This window comes from Pithys albifrons, chromosome 10 (genome assembly GCF_047495875.1).
Source record: "Pithys albifrons albifrons isolate INPA30051 chromosome 10, PitAlb_v1, whole genome shotgun sequence".
NCBI classification, from domain to species: Eukaryota; Metazoa; Chordata; class Aves; order Passeriformes; family Thamnophilidae; genus Pithys; species Pithys albifrons.
This window is the reverse complement of record NC_092467.1, coordinates 13,786,138-13,804,285: the sequence shown is the minus strand read 5'-3', so window position 1 is coordinate 13,804,285 and position 18,148 is coordinate 13,786,138. Positions and strand designations below refer to the sequence as shown.

At 35.7% G+C, this 18,148-nt stretch overlaps 1 protein-coding gene across 1 annotated transcript in view; it reads right to left on the bottom strand.

Annotated features, from left to right (window-relative positions):
- Positions 1–18,148, bottom strand: part of COL11A1 (collagen type XI alpha 1 chain) — a 128,552-nt gene that overhangs the window by 107,539 nt on the left and 2,865 nt on the right. The window contains exons 2-4 of the mRNA XM_071564612.1: positions 6,663–6,830; positions 4,526–4,739; positions 1,950–2,112 (exon numbers count right to left, since the gene is read on the bottom strand). Coding sequence (XP_071420713.1) covers positions 1,950–2,112; positions 4,526–4,739; positions 6,663–6,830 — 545 coding nt within the window. The remainder of the gene's footprint in view (positions 1–1,949; positions 2,113–4,525; positions 4,740–6,662; positions 6,831–18,148) is intronic.

Here is an 18,148-nt window from a genome sequence, read left to right as displayed (position 1 = left end):
AGCACCAAGGCTGACAGTTCAAGACTCATTTGGACAATGCTCTCAGGTACAGCATGGGGCTCTTAGAGCTGTCCTGTGCAGGGCCAGGAGTTGGACTCAATGACCCTCCCAACTCAGGACATTCTATGATTATGTGATTCATTACTAATGCATATGGCACAGTACTTTGTTTGAACTTTGAGGGACACTCGAATTTCAACAAGCACATTTTTAGCTAAAGATTCAAATATTGATATAAATGAATCCATGGTGGCTATACAGTAAAAGAAAATGCAGAAACCTATCCCAAAAGCAAAGATCGCAAGCTTCTAATTTAAGACTTCAGACTAAATCTAAATCCCCAGCAATTACAAGAACCACCTTACAAGACAGTAATTGATTTCTCCAAATAAAATGAGAGGAAAGAGTTGTACTCAGTTGAGTAAGAAACCCTTATCACTGAAGAAAATCAAAAATGTACAGTGACGTCAGAAAAGATAGAAATGCTGCTGTTCTCAGTACTGAATATTAAGATTCAGCCTCAAAACTGACTTTACAAACAGCTGCACAAATTCTTTTGTGAGTCCAAAGCCATCTTTCTTCTCAGTTGGTCTCAGCTGGAACTGAAGCACTAACTTGCCATCTGAGTGTAGGGGATTTCACCAAAACACTTTGGCAGAGGATCACTACCACTACCTTCCTTTTCCATCCTTCCACATGTGACAAAAGCCCTCAGTGAACAGTATTTTTAACTCATTCTAGCAGATTCTGTTAAAGTTACATTCTCATGTCCATGTTGACTTTAAGAAAAATATAGGGTTATTTTTGAGTTTCTTCAATTAATCTGCTAATTCTGATTTTAAGTGATAATGTTAATCTGATAATTATGTCTTCATCCAACTTTACTGACTCTTTCAACAGTGGCTTTCAACCATAAAATAATTACATTTTACCACATCCCTTCCCATCTCTTCTCCCTTTATAGGGACTGAAAGAAGAGAGGGAATTGTATACACAACTGCAAAAGGCAAGGATGGAGGAAACTGTCACTGAGGAGGAACCTCTACAGTAGGATTTATTTTGTCTTAAAATAATGACTCTTTGTCATGACTCAAATCAAAGTTTCATCCTTCACTCTGATCCCCATGCAGCTTCTCAAGCATGTTCTGCATAAAGCCAGGATTGCAGCAATGGACACCTATGGAGCACTGACGTTTTGTGCATTAAGTTAACAACGGAACTGTATTCTCTTATTTTTGAGTTTTAATTTCAATTTGACAGCTTTAACTGCTGTATAATAATATCGTAAAAGAAACTCAATAGTGTAGATCTAAAGAAGCTTCATTATTAGCCTGCAAAAATAATCATTGACATAAGGATTCTACTTCGAAGGGCCTCATGATTGGCAGCCACATACTTCCTTAGAGGCATTTTACCCTTCCTATATGTACTTCTTGGCCAGTAAATGATGGAAACATATATGTCCTTATTGCCAAAGTATGTTCCATTTACTGAAGAGAGTAATAAATGGGATAAACAGTATAACGGATTCATATTACACAGAAAACTTTCCAGGTCCTTCTCCCCTGTTCTCAAATACTCTTAGCATGCACAAATACCTTCAGATGTTTAAGAGAGAGAGAAATAGAATGATTCAATATCGCACAACACAACTTTCCCTGACTAATTCTCCCAAATACTTCAGGTATCTCAGTATTTGGCAGGAAGACAAAAAAAGCAAGTCCCTTCCAGATACAAAATAATTTAAAGGACAGAAAAATGCATCAAATCTTCCAAGAATACACCTCCCTTTTATACTTGTATTTCATTTCAGCTTATACTAACAGGTTCTATAAATCCAAGTTTCTATACTACATCAGCTTTTGACCTAAAAAAATCATTCTGTTTGTATTAAGCACTTCATTCAACACAAAATCACTCAATACCATTTGTTCATTATTGATTTGTACCTCAAAAACTTCTTCATCCAGAATCCTGGTTCCAAAGACAGTGATGCCATTGGTGTCCACAACTGTTTTGTCACTTCTGTCAAGTGGTTTTGTAGTTTTTTTGTTACAGTCAACAATCATTGTAACACTTTTTTTCTCCACACTAATAGCTACTCGATGCCACCTATTAAAAAAAGGTAAACACATCTCTACTGTAATTTATGTTTTTAAAACTAGGTCATTGTGTTCTAATCAAGTCAGTTTATATCAGATGGTACACCAATTAATTCACAGATAAAATTTTAACTGCATCCATTTATTTCATTTCTTCACACATGTATAAATGTACACAATGTTTTGACTATTTGTTACACACAATCTGTCCCTTAGCAGAAATGAATCAGATCCATAGGTCGCTGGGAATATCCTATGTAAGATGAAGTTCAAGCTGACCTCTGCAGCTTTACCCAAAGAACATCAGCAAACTCAAATTATAAGTGAGTGCATTGTTTACATTTTTCAATTGAACAATCTGACAGCAGATTTTTTTTATGCTTGATTTTCCAAATTACTTAAGGAACTACTTGTGCAAACATAATTAATCCAGCAGCTTATTATTTATTATTTACGTTTTAGTATTTGTTCTGTATGATCAAGCACCAAAATTTTACCATGTTCCTTTGCTTATTTGAATGTATACCAGAACTATAGAGGTTTTTTGAATATGTACAACAGTTCCAACATAGATGCTCTTTCAGATACATACACTTAAGAATGCTTGCCAATATTCCTGCAACAATAGCCCTGCCTACATAATATTAATCAAAAAGTGAATGAAGTGATTCAGAATACTGACAAGTGTCTGTGTTTTATTTGAAATAAAGTTTTATATTATTTTCCCAACTCTACTACATTCTTTATGAGACTTTATTAATAATCATCACAGACCACTTTAATTTAGTGAGCCTCTCTCAAATATCTAAGAGCAAGAGCAGACCACTCTGCAATCTAACATGAAGGAAAGGGTTAAAGAATCTTTGACAGACCAGGGCAAAAAGTGTCAAAGTATGTCATATTACTGACTGGTAGGAGGAAGGCTGGAATCAAATTATTTTAGTTGGCATTTGTGACATTAAGGTTGCCTAAATCAGAGAGACAGCTCAGATTGTTACAAAGAGCTTCTGTATATCAAAAGGAACACCTTGAAGCTAATGGAATCTGACTGCTAAACAGTATCACTGAGCCAGAACTGTAATTCCATGTTTTCTCTGGAACGCGGTTAAACATTGCCATTATAAAAGCAAACTGGCCATGCATCCTCAGGCACATTACACTGTTTACACTTTTTAAATATATCTCATTTTCAGATGAAGACTATTGTCCTAGATCCTTCATAAAATAGCTGAGTCAGAAGAAAATTGTCAGCCTATTTTTTGAAAGCATGTAGAAACTGAAAGCATGAAATCATAACTCACTGTGGACAGGATTGACTCCAGCTGATTTAGAAGTTGTATAATCTCACTGCAGGAAATTGTACCAAATGAGGTTCATTTTTATTTCTTAATTTTTGTCCATTTCTCAACATTTTGGATGAAATTCTGACATCTATGTCAAAGCTTTGCTATTTAGCAAAAGTCAATTAAAAAAAGTTTGCTGCTTTGTTTCAATACTCCTGCTAGGGAAATGCATCAAGTTTAGCTTTCATGATATAATTTCATTGTCTGGTAATAAAATGCTAAGAAAATTGCTTTTTTCCTTTTTTTCTCCTTTATTGCTTTATAAATGTATTTCATTATTGTTCGGTTTTTGCCCTTCCTTACTGATTTATTTTTGCTTTAGTAAAATTTACTTCTGTGTATCTCTGAAGCCCATAGCTGCTCTTCCAGGACCACAGCACAGTAAATAAAAAGCCCTTGAAAGAATGAATGTCCTTTTACAAGAACTAGAATGACGCTCCCAGAGAATGAGTGCTTGCTACAAAGCTACAAAAGATTAACAACTGCATTAATAATGCAGCAGGTGTTTGAGATTAACTCCTTTACTGGAGGTGCACTGTAAGTCCTTGCTGCACTTCAGATTAATTGTCCAGCTTATTCTTCCCTGATTTCCTTATACAGAGATATCTGAACCATCTTATTTATCTGCTGTTTTGGCTAGGAATAGCAGAAATTCTATGCTGTCTTGTCAACTTGTCTTCACTCTGCCTACTACCTTCCAATGGATCAGACAATTCTTCTAGTGAGACTATTCCTTGAGACTTTTTGAAAACAGAATTTCTATATTGAACGGGAAGAATCTTTGCAAGTTTAGTTTTGGTGGGTTTACTTTCTTTGACTATTTCTTTATTCTTCAATTATAAAGGAAGCCAGCTTGCTTTATTTGTAACTGTATACACCATTTGAAGCTGGAACTGTCTTCTGCTGCAAAGGTTCTCTGATTTTGTACCACAGCAGGCCAACTAGCTAAAAACTGTGTTCCTCATTCATTTAAATATCTAAGAAAACTGCTTGTAAGTACCATAATCACCTATACAGTGGGCTTTGGTACCATTTCTCATTTTAAAATTTTACATTCTCATTTTACAATTTTACACTTACTTGCCATCAGCGATGTTGACTGTTCTGAAAAGAGGATAGTCTTCTGGGGCAGGTTTTCCATTTTGGTCTTCAAACAGGAAGACAGGGGATCTACCAACTTCAACACCTACTTGCTGAATTCCTTGCTCATTGTAGATAGACAGAAGGAAAGACTGGATACCCTTTTTAGGTTTTACTGTCATTAATATTGAAAAATCTTCTGGAAAATCTCCACCTGTAAACAAAGTGATATATACAGCTATAAATTGAGAAAAGATGAAATAATTCTTGAAAAGTTGGATTTATTTCCTTAAGCATGGGGAATCTGGCATACAAATTGGGGTTTTCTAATTCTCAAAAAAAGTACATAAAAAATCACATTAGGAAAAATTTTTAACTCTTCTTCTGGTCATACTTTAATTCCTGAAAGACGTACCTAAATGGTTTTTAAAAATATAACTTGCAAATTATACAATCATAGAATGGGTTTGGGTTGAAAGGGACCTTAAAACTCACCTAGTGCCAATCCCTGCCATGGGCAGGAATGCCACATACTAGACCAGGTTACTCAGGGCCCCGTCCAACCTGCCTTCAACACTTTCAGAGCTGGGACATTCACAACTGCTCTGGGAAACCTGTTCCAGCACCCATGACACTCTGAGTAAGGAATTTCTTCCTAACATCTAATTCTACTATCTTCTCTTTTACTTTAAAACCAGTCCTCCTTGTCCTGTCACTACCTGTCCACACAAATAGCCCTCTCCCTCTTTTTCATAAGCCCTCTTTAAGTACCAGAAGGCTATAATGACGTTTTCCTGGAGCCTTCTCTTCTCCAGGCTGAGCAACCCCAGCTCTCTCTGGCGGTGTTCACAGGAGAAGTGCTCTGGTTCCATTCTCTTGGCACCCCTGCTTTAGGTATTTAAACACATCAGTGAGGTCCCCTCTCAGACATCTCTTCTTAAGGCTTAACAAGCCCAACTACCTCAGCTTTTCCTCATATGAAAATACAATGAATCATTTTTGCATTTTTTTAAAGAAAGAGAAGTCCCTATTCTATTATCCTTACCAAGGTGGAGAAGTGTTTACTCATACACACAGACACATTAATATCAGTGTGGCACTACAGACAAATGTGCCATTCAGTGCATGGTATTTTCAGCTGGACAGCTTTGTCAACTACACTCAACTTAGTTGAGAGGATACATTCAAACAGGAAGAACTCTGTTAAAAATAATATAAATATTACACCAGTAGTGAATTTTTCTTGGATTTTGCATCAATAATAAAATGATGAGTTAAGGAAACATATAAGCTACACTTGAACCGTGTAGAGCTGTTTCTCATGTTGATCTGGGAACACATTATTACTACAAAATAAAGCATGTTTTACCCTTTTAGTGATCTGGGTGATACCTATGTAACTCCTACTTTGAAAGTCAAAAAAGAAAGTATTTTTGTTTGCCACATCTAATCTGTACATTCATAGACAGACTTGCTCAAACTCTGCACAATGGGTCAAAGCAGAAAGTTTAAATGTTCCATGATTTTGGGTTTTTAATATTCTTACTATCATTTCCCTCAGCAGTTTGAGTTAAGTGATGAGTGACAGAAAAATAATGAAATAAAAGTCTTTCTGCAACATCCAAAGAATCTTTCCCAAAATTTCACTATTTCATTTTAGAGCAATTTGACAGAAGATGGAATGACATTACTAGCTATCCACAACCAGCCTTGTTTAGTGCTCCAAGTACCTAGATACTCAGAGACAATTCTTAACAGATGGTATTTCTGAGAATGATTTTGCAATGGCCAACAACTCATTCCTACCACTGCAGCAGGACTCCAGAAAGCACTACTGCTTTTAAATGGATTACAGAAACAGCAGGAAACTTGCCAAAGCCACCAAATACGGTTTCCACCAGGCAGCATCATGAAAGAACAGGTAATATGACTTACAAGTCAATTCTGCAAGTGACATAATTTGATGAAGAGCTTTATAACTGAACCCAATAAAAACTGAATTATTCAGTGGATAAAAAGCCTGTCCTGTTACTCTAGGAATAACAGAAGTATTTTGTGGTACTGATGACGGTACATGCTGTGCTTTAGACACCACAAAAACATAGGCAGTAAAGTAACAGCTTTCTGACAATCTTACCTGGGTACAGCTGCTTTGTTGGGGCACTCAGCTGTGCAGTTTTTGAAATTCTGTAAGCAACATCTGATCCTTTTGAATTCCTTCTGTTTGTGCAAAATCCTGCTGTTCTTGATACTCCTTCTGGTGAATTGTGAAATTCTAATGCTTTTAGCACATCAACAGGTTCAGCTGACAAAGGAAAAAAAAAAACCAACAAAAAGGAGTTACTCATCTTGCATCTCTATGGTCTGCAGCCTCCAGAAAGGATATGAATGTCATTGCAAAAGCTGATGTGTCGTCAGAGCAGCACCTGCACTCTATTTCCATTTATAGGATTATGCATTTTCAAATATGTAAGAGTTGACTCAATACAATGTAATTTTTATTATTAGGTTTTCAAAGTACTTGACTGAAAATCACCATTTTGCATACACTGAAAATCTTGGTGATGGAAACCTACAATATGGGCTTTTAATGAGTGATTTCTAAGAAGTGGAACTGATTTTCAAAGTTTGCACAAAAGTTTCAGAACTATTCAAGTCTCAATAATCTGCTACCAGGAAATTGTCTGTTGCTAACATTATAATATATTCTGATTACATATAACTTCTTCTCAAACACAAAGTGATAAGGAAGCAGGTAAACTTATTTTTCAGTTAGAAAAAAAAAAATGTACCTGTTGCCTGCAAGGACTGAATCAAAGTCTTTCATTATTTCCAAGATAAAATGCAAATGGATGTGGTTTGTACCTTAGAGACCAAGTACAATAAGACCAACTACAATTTGTGCTCAGCAATTTAAAGTTGAAATTCAGAGCACTGATACTGAGGCAAATTAAAACAAACAAACAAGACAGTATTTATATGTATAGAAACACATATATAAACCCAAGAAGAAAGTCTTAATCTATAAAAGTTTTCCACAGCAAAAGATCAAGGTATTGGATGGACAAGCACTTCAACAGAGACAGTGGGAGAAAATAGTTTGTGCACTACGTATCTTTTCTCTTAGGGAAAATTAAGGTGCTCATTGTCATACTCCCTACAGTTCATGGGCTATCTAATGCATTTTTTTTGGAGTGGAAACAGAATTTCAGTAGATTTCTTTTTCACTGGTTCTATTCTTCATATTTTATGTTGGCAAATTCATAACCACTTTATTTGGACAGCAAAAGTCTTACGTGAGTTTCACCTGAAAGCTGAGAATTGTGCCTGGTAAATTTGACTTGACTTCTCACCTTTGAACTGCACTTGGCATTAACTGTAGCTGATTTATTGTCTGCTGTCATTCATTTTACATGTCAACAAGTATCAGCTTATGCCCAAAATTCACTGCTCATGAACATTCAACTATTTGCAAATGAGTGAAAGAATGTAAAAACATAGGGAAAGTGATATTTAAATAACAGTCACTATGGGAAATATCTGCATCTTCTATTCTTACTACTAGTACAGTTCTAGGCTATTTTTCTGTCACTGCAGTATCTCGGATCTCATTTTTGTATACTCATTATCAGTAACATAAGTGAACAAAGTTAAGTTTAATTATCTCATCCTATTCATCTCCTGACACTGCCAAATATAAAGAACTCAACTTTGTGGTTAAACTAATCTCTGATTCTCTTTAAAAACAAAATCTGAGGTTTTCTCAATCACCCCAGAATGCACATAATTTCTATCTCTCTGGAATTATATTCACAAGAAAATGCCTGTGAACTTCTTTAATTTTTTCATATCTTGTAATTTCTCATTTTGTTTTCTCATGAGATCATTGTGTTATAAAATACTTATCAAATAGCCACTGTTTGTTGCAAGCTAATACATTGTGAATGAATGCTACAGTACACCTGAATTCTCTTAAAATCTATGTATCCTGCAGATTTAAAAAATTATGTTTAAACATTCTAAAAAGTTTCAATAGAGGCAAATTCTGTATTATTAGTCTTACCTCTCTGATGAGTACTTAAAAATAATTTTAATGAATATAATGTATTTTCTATAGGTGTTCCACTCATGGTGTTACTGCCATTCTGAAAGAACTACCACACTTCTTTTCTGGTAACTGATGTCTATTTTTAATGTAACTATAATAATTTGAACCAGTAATGTAGGAGCAATGACAAGAAATATTAGTAAAAATTCCATTTCTCTGTATAAGTCAACCACTGCTACATTCCTTTTTCCTTTGCTCTTTTCTATAATTTGCACCAGATTCTTCAGTATTTCTTAGAATAATGACCTTCCTTTGCCTGGCTGACTGGGAGACTATTCACCCATAAACAAGATTATTCATTACTCCCTGCTAGTTCTGCTGCTAAAAAACATCCAGACAAGAAACAGAATAGGACAATCTCAAATCAAAAATTCCAAATAAAAAGAACAAACATTCTGCTAATAGTCCATAGCTGACTATTGATTTATTTCTGCAAACTGATTCACAAAATATAAAATAGCAGCATTAGACAGTTTAAAAGAATTTCTAGAAATGTAATTCATCATAGAAGTGACAAGTAAAATGAAATTACAATTTATATATAAATGACAATTTATATGAAGTAATTAATGCAAAAAAGGTAATTCATCAATAACCAAAGATAAGATTGCTGACCTATAGGCCACAAGTAACTACTTCCCTAATTTATAGCAAAGGTTTCAGACAGCCACTTCAGACAACAGTTAGAAAGCAAAGTAGTTCTTTAGAAGTCTTTAGATAAAACAGGCAGAAAGGTAAAAAATGCACGACTCCTGTGTCATGCCTAGTGCTACCATATAGCAAAGTTTCTGCAGAAAACCCTTCTTTCTTCTAGTAGAAATTTTGTCTCAGGGAATTTCAGGATTTTTTTGTTAGATATTCTGTAACTATGGCAACCTAGCTGGAACAAGCATTTTGTAGGCTTGACCATGCTGCCATTACATTAGTCTTAAAATTCTTGATGAGCTCACAGTGCATGCTCAGATAACCTGCTCAAGTGCCTCTGCAGAAAGCAATAGATGCTGTTGCCACAGAGCACACACACGTAGGAATACAGGCTAAAATAAATAGCTCTTGAAAAACTGCAGCTTCGGCCCTAACTAGTCAGAGGTGACCTGTTCAAGTGTAATGAGAAATCTTTGTACAGTCAAGAGTGCCTGCATAGAAGACCAGAGAGAGAGGCAGGAAGACAACTCACAGTCAGAGAAGAGTCTAGTCTTGAACTATGGCTTCTCTCTGCCAGCTTTGGCAGGTTCTGCAGTGCTCAGTGACACTGTGCCCTTCCATTTTTCCTGAAAACTGCCTCTTCTCTAGCATGCTCCTCCCACATGTTTTCTGGGAATGGTAAGAAATAACCAGAAAGAGCACCAGTGCCAAGGGCATGCAGTTTGCTGTGTGTGTGGTCCACAAACTAGGATTATAGCTTGTATTCAAATAGGGCAACATTAATACTACCCATTTATTGACAGATCAAGGGTCTCTCACAAGCCTTTCTTTACAGTGCATGAAAGAGCTTTCCGAAATTATTTTACCTTCTAGTCTGATTTCCTGGGACAGTTTTCTCAAAAGGTAAAGAAAAATGTAGATTAATGTTATATGATGTCATGCTTTTGTATCTTTCCAATTTGGTGCCAAGATTTCAGATGGCATGGAAATAACAACCATTATGCAACAGCTCTGCTCTCCAGTTCATCATTCCTTGGGATGCAGTTAATTCTCCTTATGAAACTTAGACATCACCTTTGAAAGTTCAATTCTGTTTGACAGGGAAAATTTGCCAAAGATCAGAGGACTTTCTTCCTTCACTTAGACTTCCTGGTATTTGAGCTGGAATCTGTTACATAACATAGCTCTGCCTTTCTCTTGGTGGAAACTGTGCATGGAGGAGGTTCTCACGTACCATAATAATACAAGTGATGATATCAGAGAAAGGAGGGACTGAGAAACTGTATAACACTGCAGAAACTGAGGTCCTTTGGGCACACAGTCTGTGCTCATGACTTATTCACTATGTGACATCAAGCCTCCTTGTCTTAAGGATGACCCCTGTTTTCAGTGAATGTGCTCAGCGATTCCCCAGCTCTCTAAGGGAATGCTTCTTGTAGATAATCACATAACCCCAGGTAAAATAATATACATTACAAGACAGGGACAAGTTCTAACATATGCAAGACAATTTGAATTGAAATAGTCATGCCTGGTTCATTACATTTGTATTTATTTAAATGTAGATGCGTAATCAAATAAATGGTGTTTAATAACAACTTAGTTTATTAAATATGTATCTTGTTTGTAACTGAGATCACAGTGAACTTAGTACCTTAGTAAAAGGCAGTAAAATTCCTTGTTTCTGCTTCAGTAGCCCCCATTCAATTTCTGCATTGTGACAAAACCATCTGACTCTGCAAAGGTAAAATGTACAGACCCCAAAAAACGATGGGTTAACAGTGCATCCAATGGTAGCAATAACATCTTTGGAATTATACTAGCCACAGTAATTTTGGATAAAAGAGGAGAATCTATACATACTATCTTTCTAGTTACACTCACATTTCAAGCATAATTATCTTTATTTTAATGACTTTGCATTTATGAAAATGTTTTGATTTACAGCACACTGATTGATATACAAACTATTTTACTAAGTTTTACTCAAATCAATTTAGTGAGTGACATCACTGTCAGTGCTAGCTATGCAACTGTTAGGCCATTAACACACACAGAAAATAGAGCTGTTGTTTCACATAAGTCAAATGTTCTGTCCTGTATCACTCTAAGCAGCAAATGTGTATGTGTCAATACTGACACTTAAGCATAGAAAAACCTTGACCTCCTGGTTCTTAGCATACATATATGCTTCCACTTAGTATTTAAGTCTGCTGCAGTCACAAATAAATTGAAAAATTCTGTCATATTAATTTCATTCATAAAATATGACTTAGACACTCTATTAACAGATTTTTTTTCACAGAAATAAAACAATTACCACATACTTGTGCTTTTCCAGAAATTCTTTTTGACCCATCTAGGCTAGTTGGTCAGCAGACAAGTTTCTAACCTATGTAAAGCTGCACTGAGAAGCAGTTTATGTGTCAATTCCAAGAGTGGCTGCAACTCCACACTAGGGTGGATCTCACTCACTATCTCATGTCTTAGATATGAAGAGGTCAAACATCAAGAGTGATTCTACCCCAGCTGTATTTGCTGTTCCTCAGTTGACTGGAACACATGTAAATTGAAAATATATTATTCATTGAATTGAGAACTTTTGAGTGAGTTTGATTATTCCTTAAAAGATAACCATGGAAGTCAGAATGGACTTATCTAAAGGTCACACTTAGTTTCTTCTATTCCACACAGAATGTGCCATTAGCCACTTAGAAGCTGCAGTGGGGACAGAGCCCTGAACCTTTTCACATGGGGTGTACCAAACTTGGTATCACCTGTACAGCAAAGCATTTTTTAGCTGCAGAAAAAGGTGCTGATGCCTAAGGAGCAAACAAGTTCAAGACAGACTGTTACTGAAGATAGGGTATATACAGGAAATTATCACCTGCATTTTCAGAAGAAAGGATTTCATTGTCAGGCCTCAAAGTGGAACCCTCCAGGACCGACAGGAAAGTGACTGTGGTGGCAAGTTCTGGCTACAAAATTCATTCCCATAAGAAATTGTTCAGGGGATGACTCAATTAGACTAAAATATTTTTATTTCCATTCAAATACCTAATAAGTAAAGTTGAAATCCTACTATATTTAGATTTTCTGGTAACTCCTCAGTCTCTTATTTTTGTGAGAGTTCAGGCACAATGATCCTTCTCTATTTAAAGGCTTTGTTCACCTACCTCATTTACAAGATGCTACCAGACTGCATGCTGGAGGATATATTTTAAATGCAAACAAAAACAAAACTCAAGGGAAAAAGAAAAAAAAAAAGGAGCCAGTATTCTTTCCTTTACAGATACACCTTACCAAATGGAGGGTGCCACTCAGTGTTTGCCACACTGTTAATACCTTAAGTACGTAACTTTGCCATTATTCTTTACAATATACAGTATTTGGTGTTTTTCCTATATAATAAATAGGCAACTTCTTGAGTTATCATAGTTCTTCAGAAATGGCCTTTTTTAATTGATGTGAAAGTGAAAATTTATCAGTGATGACTTCATAAGAGCCTTTAAGAGTTACAATCAATAACTCCTAAGTAGTGAGATACCATCCTGGAGTAGAAAAGAGCTTAATGTGCCCCACTAAAAAGAATTATATGAGAAATTTAGGAAGACTGATGTTTCTAAAATACTACTATTTCACTTCTAGTTTTCCCATGGAAATAGGTTTCATTCTGCCAGTAATCTGTTCCAATGGAACTACCACAAAAACTAAAACTTAAAGAGCATTGAAATATTAATCTTCCATTCTAAATGGAGTGTTTTTTCAAAGTTTAGTCCAGTTTTATGTCACTGTAACAGATCATTTAAAACGTACAAGCTGTTATAGCCTGGTAGGCTAAAATGTGCATATTTGGTGAGTACTAATGAAGGGACTCCTTATATTTGTGGACAAGACTTTCAAAATAGGCTACCTATGGTTAAATCTCTAGGTCTATATTTAAGGACTTAAATAGAAGGTACTGGCAGCTGCCTAGTTTTTAAAACCAGGCTACCTATTAAAGGCATAATAGCCTACAGTTATTTAGTTTATTTACTTTTCTTAACATTTTGAATATTCAATTTTGAATCTTTGTAAGTGCTCATTCCAAGGACCTGTCATGTATTCTAAAGGTGAGTAAAGATAATATACTATGATGAAGGCTTCTGACACTCATTAAAGGGTCCAAGGCTTAATGAATACATGAGGTGTTTACCAACAGTGTTAGAGTCTGAATTTATTAAACTGCTAGTTTGTTGACCTTTAGAATACAAGACAAGACCCATCTATTACTAAAAATCTGTGCTTCTTCTAATGTGGTAAGAATGTGTCTGTGGTTAATTTTACCCTTAGGCACTTTTACTTATTGTGGGCAGTTATGATGGGTATCTTTTAAAACTGGAAATACACAGACTTATTACTATCTATACTTATTATTTTACAGTGTTCTTCATCTGTTAAGCATTAATAAGAAGTAAACATTCAAAAGTAGGAATTCAAAAGCATATTATGCCCAAATGCTTCACTGAGCTTCCCAGTTCTTAGAAAGGGCTCTACTGCCTTCCCACTGCAGACTCTCATCTCTGTATCCCAAGCAACGATTCCCTGCAGTTCAGCCACAGGTGTCGAAGCACCAGAGAAGGATCAGACACTTCTGTCCTCAGCATTTCCTCCTGGCTGGCTCTGGGCAGAGCTGCCTGTCCTCACATTCTTTTGAGCCTGGCAGTTGGAGAATCACCTGCCTCCCAACTCTACAGAGAGCTCAGACATTCTTGCTCTGGGAGCAAGAATCAAAAGCAGTGTACTTTGTTAAGGCTCCAACACCTTTCATAGGTGTTAACCAAGGGATTTTACAGAGTTGAATAAAGTGAACTTTCTGTTTTATGGGCTGCAGAAGTCAGTTACAGAGCATCTTCAAGGTAAAAAAAAAAAGCAATTGAGTTGCCTAAATTTTATAGTGCTGCTGAAAATCAAGCTTTTTTTTTTTTTTTTTTTCCTTTAGGAACTTGAATGTAAATTTATGAGAACAATTGAATGTATGTTGCCCTTATATGTATTTTTAGAGACAAACGTCGAGGTTGTTTCACCTGTTAAGAATTTTCCTATATGTTAGGTTTTAGGTGAATTATGTAATTGGGATCTTGACTGGTGACATTTTTAGAAGAAGGTGTTATTGCAGTACTTTGATATTTAATGGTTACGAGAACTAGAGATTATCCAGATGCATAAAGGAATGCTTTAAATGGCCTAGGACTGACTATTTCACCAACAGTGAAACTGCTCAGAACTGGCTACTTCTGTTTCCAGTTTGGAAATTTTTCACTGACTTCTTATGCTGCCAAATCTACTGAATACATCATAGTATTTCAAAGACTATGCAGACAGTCTAAGTACACATGGGATGCAATTTTGACACTCACCAACTACTAACTATATCTTCTTTTAACAACCAATCTCTAACTCTTATACAGTAAAAAAAAAAAAAACAAACAAAAACCAACCCAAACCAAACCAAAAACAGCAAAGCAAAACAAAACAAAACAACAACAACAAAAAGAAACCACCAACACAATACACTTAAATCCCATACTGGAAAACAGTGCAAAACTTGTCTATATGCAATACATGCTCAGATCTTTAACAACTTTGGCTTGCAGTTTGATTTATTTACCAGAAATATTCAGCAAAAAATAGGAATAATTATTTCTAGGTTTTGTTACACTGCATAATTCTGGAGTGTAACCTAGATTTTCAGACTCTTTATGATATTTGCTGCTTGCATTTCATCACAAAATGTGACCTTTTTATTACCCCAAACCTTCTCGGAGGCTGGATAGGTTGTACTCATCACTTGTTCAGCAACACTGACTGCAATCAAGCACTCAAGACCTGATGCTGATTCCATAAAAGGTTTCACTTGTTACCCCCAGAAGACTGGACAAGTTCATCATCTGGTGCTGACCTGTACTGATCCATTACTTTACAATACTTTAACATCTGTCCCCATATTTCTGTGGAGTTATTCCTATTTAGCACCACAGCAAAATCTATCAGGACTGCAGTCCAGTGTCTAACTATATTGAGGCCTCTGCTACAGATTCAAAAAGTTATTTTTGTACAGATAGCAGACACAGCACTTTCAACTGTGAAAATCAGCAAAACAAGTATTACATCCTTGGAGTATCCTGTTTCTATTGCCATATCAAAAAAAAAAAAAAGATAATCTAAAAATGGTCCCTGCTAAAGGGAGAGAAAAGGTGTTCCTTCAGTAATTAAACATAAAAAAATGAGCCCATTTAAAAGTTTTGTTATGAAGATTTTTATTCAGAAATATGAGAGCAAGGCAAGGAAATCAGACTCAGTTCTGTATCCTACTGACATTAGCAGGAATTCCTCTTATGCAGACAGCAAGGTTGTAAAATCCTGAACTTATTGTTTCTATAAACTATGAATGCTTGATAATCTATCAGATTACTATGGTCATATGAGTCAGGAAAGGTACACAGCTAAGGAACAGAGTAGGCAACACTTAGTCTACAGTAATACTTTAACAATGTGACCATAATCTGACTCACAACTAAGTTAATTTGTATTTTAGACAAAGCTTCGCTGCCAGTGACATTCTTAACAGCAGGATCAGGATCTTTGTTTTTAAAATCATCTATTATAATACATCTTTCAATTTGATTTGCAACAAACACTTTGCTTCCATAATACGAACTCTGCCAAATGCCTTCTATTTCACATACTGTGTGCATTAACACTTTGCAAACAGTGAAGTCCCAGACCTGAAATTCACAAAGGTTTTACCACCCCTTATGTGTGCTAATGTGTTAAAAGGAATTTAAGTTCTGCCAGATTCTACTACTATTGTAATAACCGGGTCAACAATTAATCCTTACATTTACAGTCTGTAAACTTGCTATTTAATACAGAGTAGAACAGTTATAAGCCCTTGCAACAAGCATGTGTGTTAACCTAATTCCTTTTAAGCCACTGCTCTCAATTGTGTCCATCCAGAGGGCAAATCTTTATCACTGCATGAGACTTCACATTCTTAGAACATTAGAGATTTCTCCCAAGCTCTGCTTAATTTATTCCCACCCCCCCAATCAACAAATACTCAGAACAATGATAAATTAACCCATGCTAGGAGGATTTCTTCTGAAAAGAAGCAGAGTGCTCTACAGAGAAAAGAAAAGCAACTTCTTAATCTTGCTGGCAGATGGAGACCCTACTGTTCGCCACTGTACCAAACAAATCCGGGAAAGACATAATTGCTCCAGAGTGTTTTAGGTATAACTTCAGTAGCAATGTCTTGGCTCCTTTAGTGGGCTGCAACCATGTTAGGATTCAGGGTTCTGTTTGGAGGACATCAAGTAACTTTGGGCATGACAATTGTAAAAATGAGTATGACAACTCCTTTTCTGCATTTTACAACTGCTGCAGACACCAATTTGACAAACAACAGGGGGATCGGGGTGCATGGGTTTTGCTGGTGTTTTCTCTTTTTTCTTTTTTTTTAGTAATCAGAAAAAAGATAGTACCAAGAAACATTTTATATTAAAGATTTTTTTTCCTACTGTCATTCCAATTATAGGTGCTAGGGACAGAGATTATTTCAAGCCAAACTCACTAAGTATTTGTGGGTATTCTAGATACACTTAAATACAGTTACATTTTTTAAGATACACACAAAACTGAATTTGAGAAACTTCTTTTCTGCAGAGCTAATAAAAAGGCATAATTTGCTGCAGCCTAAATCATCCTTTCTTGGATCCTTGTGAAGTCTCTTAAGTTAAACGCAAAGATACACACTCTAGAAAATTAACAACACATACCAATCATTTTTCTGTGTCTGCTGTCTGCTGCTGCTGTTGCAATAATTATTTTACCTTAGAAACAATTAAGAAATCTAAATTATACTTCAAAACAGACATGCAGGTCTCTCATGAACTATTCTGGGAAGATTGGACCATTTCACCTGCTGATCCTTGGGACTCAAAAAATGTTCAGCCAGGACCACCAGCTGCACCTAGTGAAAACATCCTTTGATTTATTCATTTCTGCTAACTTGGTGAATATTAATGTAAGAAACCCACAGAAATAAACATACAAGACAATTTCACTGAAAAATAAAGGAATAATTTAAATGTCTATATCCTTTTTCAACCTTGAAAGTGAATTGATCAGTTAAAATCAATAATGTTTTACATCACTAACAGTTCCGAGAAGAAATTTATACTTTTCTAGTTTAAAATTGCATTTTGTACAGGTTTAGACTAGCCAGATACATTCAAGAGTTTCCATCCACAAAAAAAAATCCATACCTTCCTTACTAAGCAACTACAGTGTAACTTAGCACTTACAAATAAGTAACAGTGTTAAGAGTGCATCCACAAAAACTCTCCTTTTGCCATCACTTATTGGCCCAGTTCTGCATTCCTTGGGCACCTAGAACTACTATTACTTTTCAAGCCTGAGTGGGGGAAGCACAAGGAACCTTTGTATTTCCTATGATGACATTAAAAAGTATCTATTTTATATTAGAAACAAATCTGCTTGTCACTTACACAGAAGGTCCAAAGTGTGTTTTCTATACATACCTTCATAGCCTCATTTTCAGTAAGTCTCTTAAATCTTTTTCTTTTACTCAGATTCGGAATAGGATTTCCATGTGCTTGAAAAAAGCTTATAAATAATAAAAAGACTGATTTTTCATTTCTTGCTCATGAAATTTAAATCAGCATCACAATAGTGCATTGATGTCAAGCCCTTACAAAAAATTTATAGTGTTGAAGCCATGCCATTTCAGCTAAATGAGTTTATTCATTCCAAACACATTACCAACAGACGTAGTATTAAAGGTGAGGAAGGGGAAAGGAAATCAA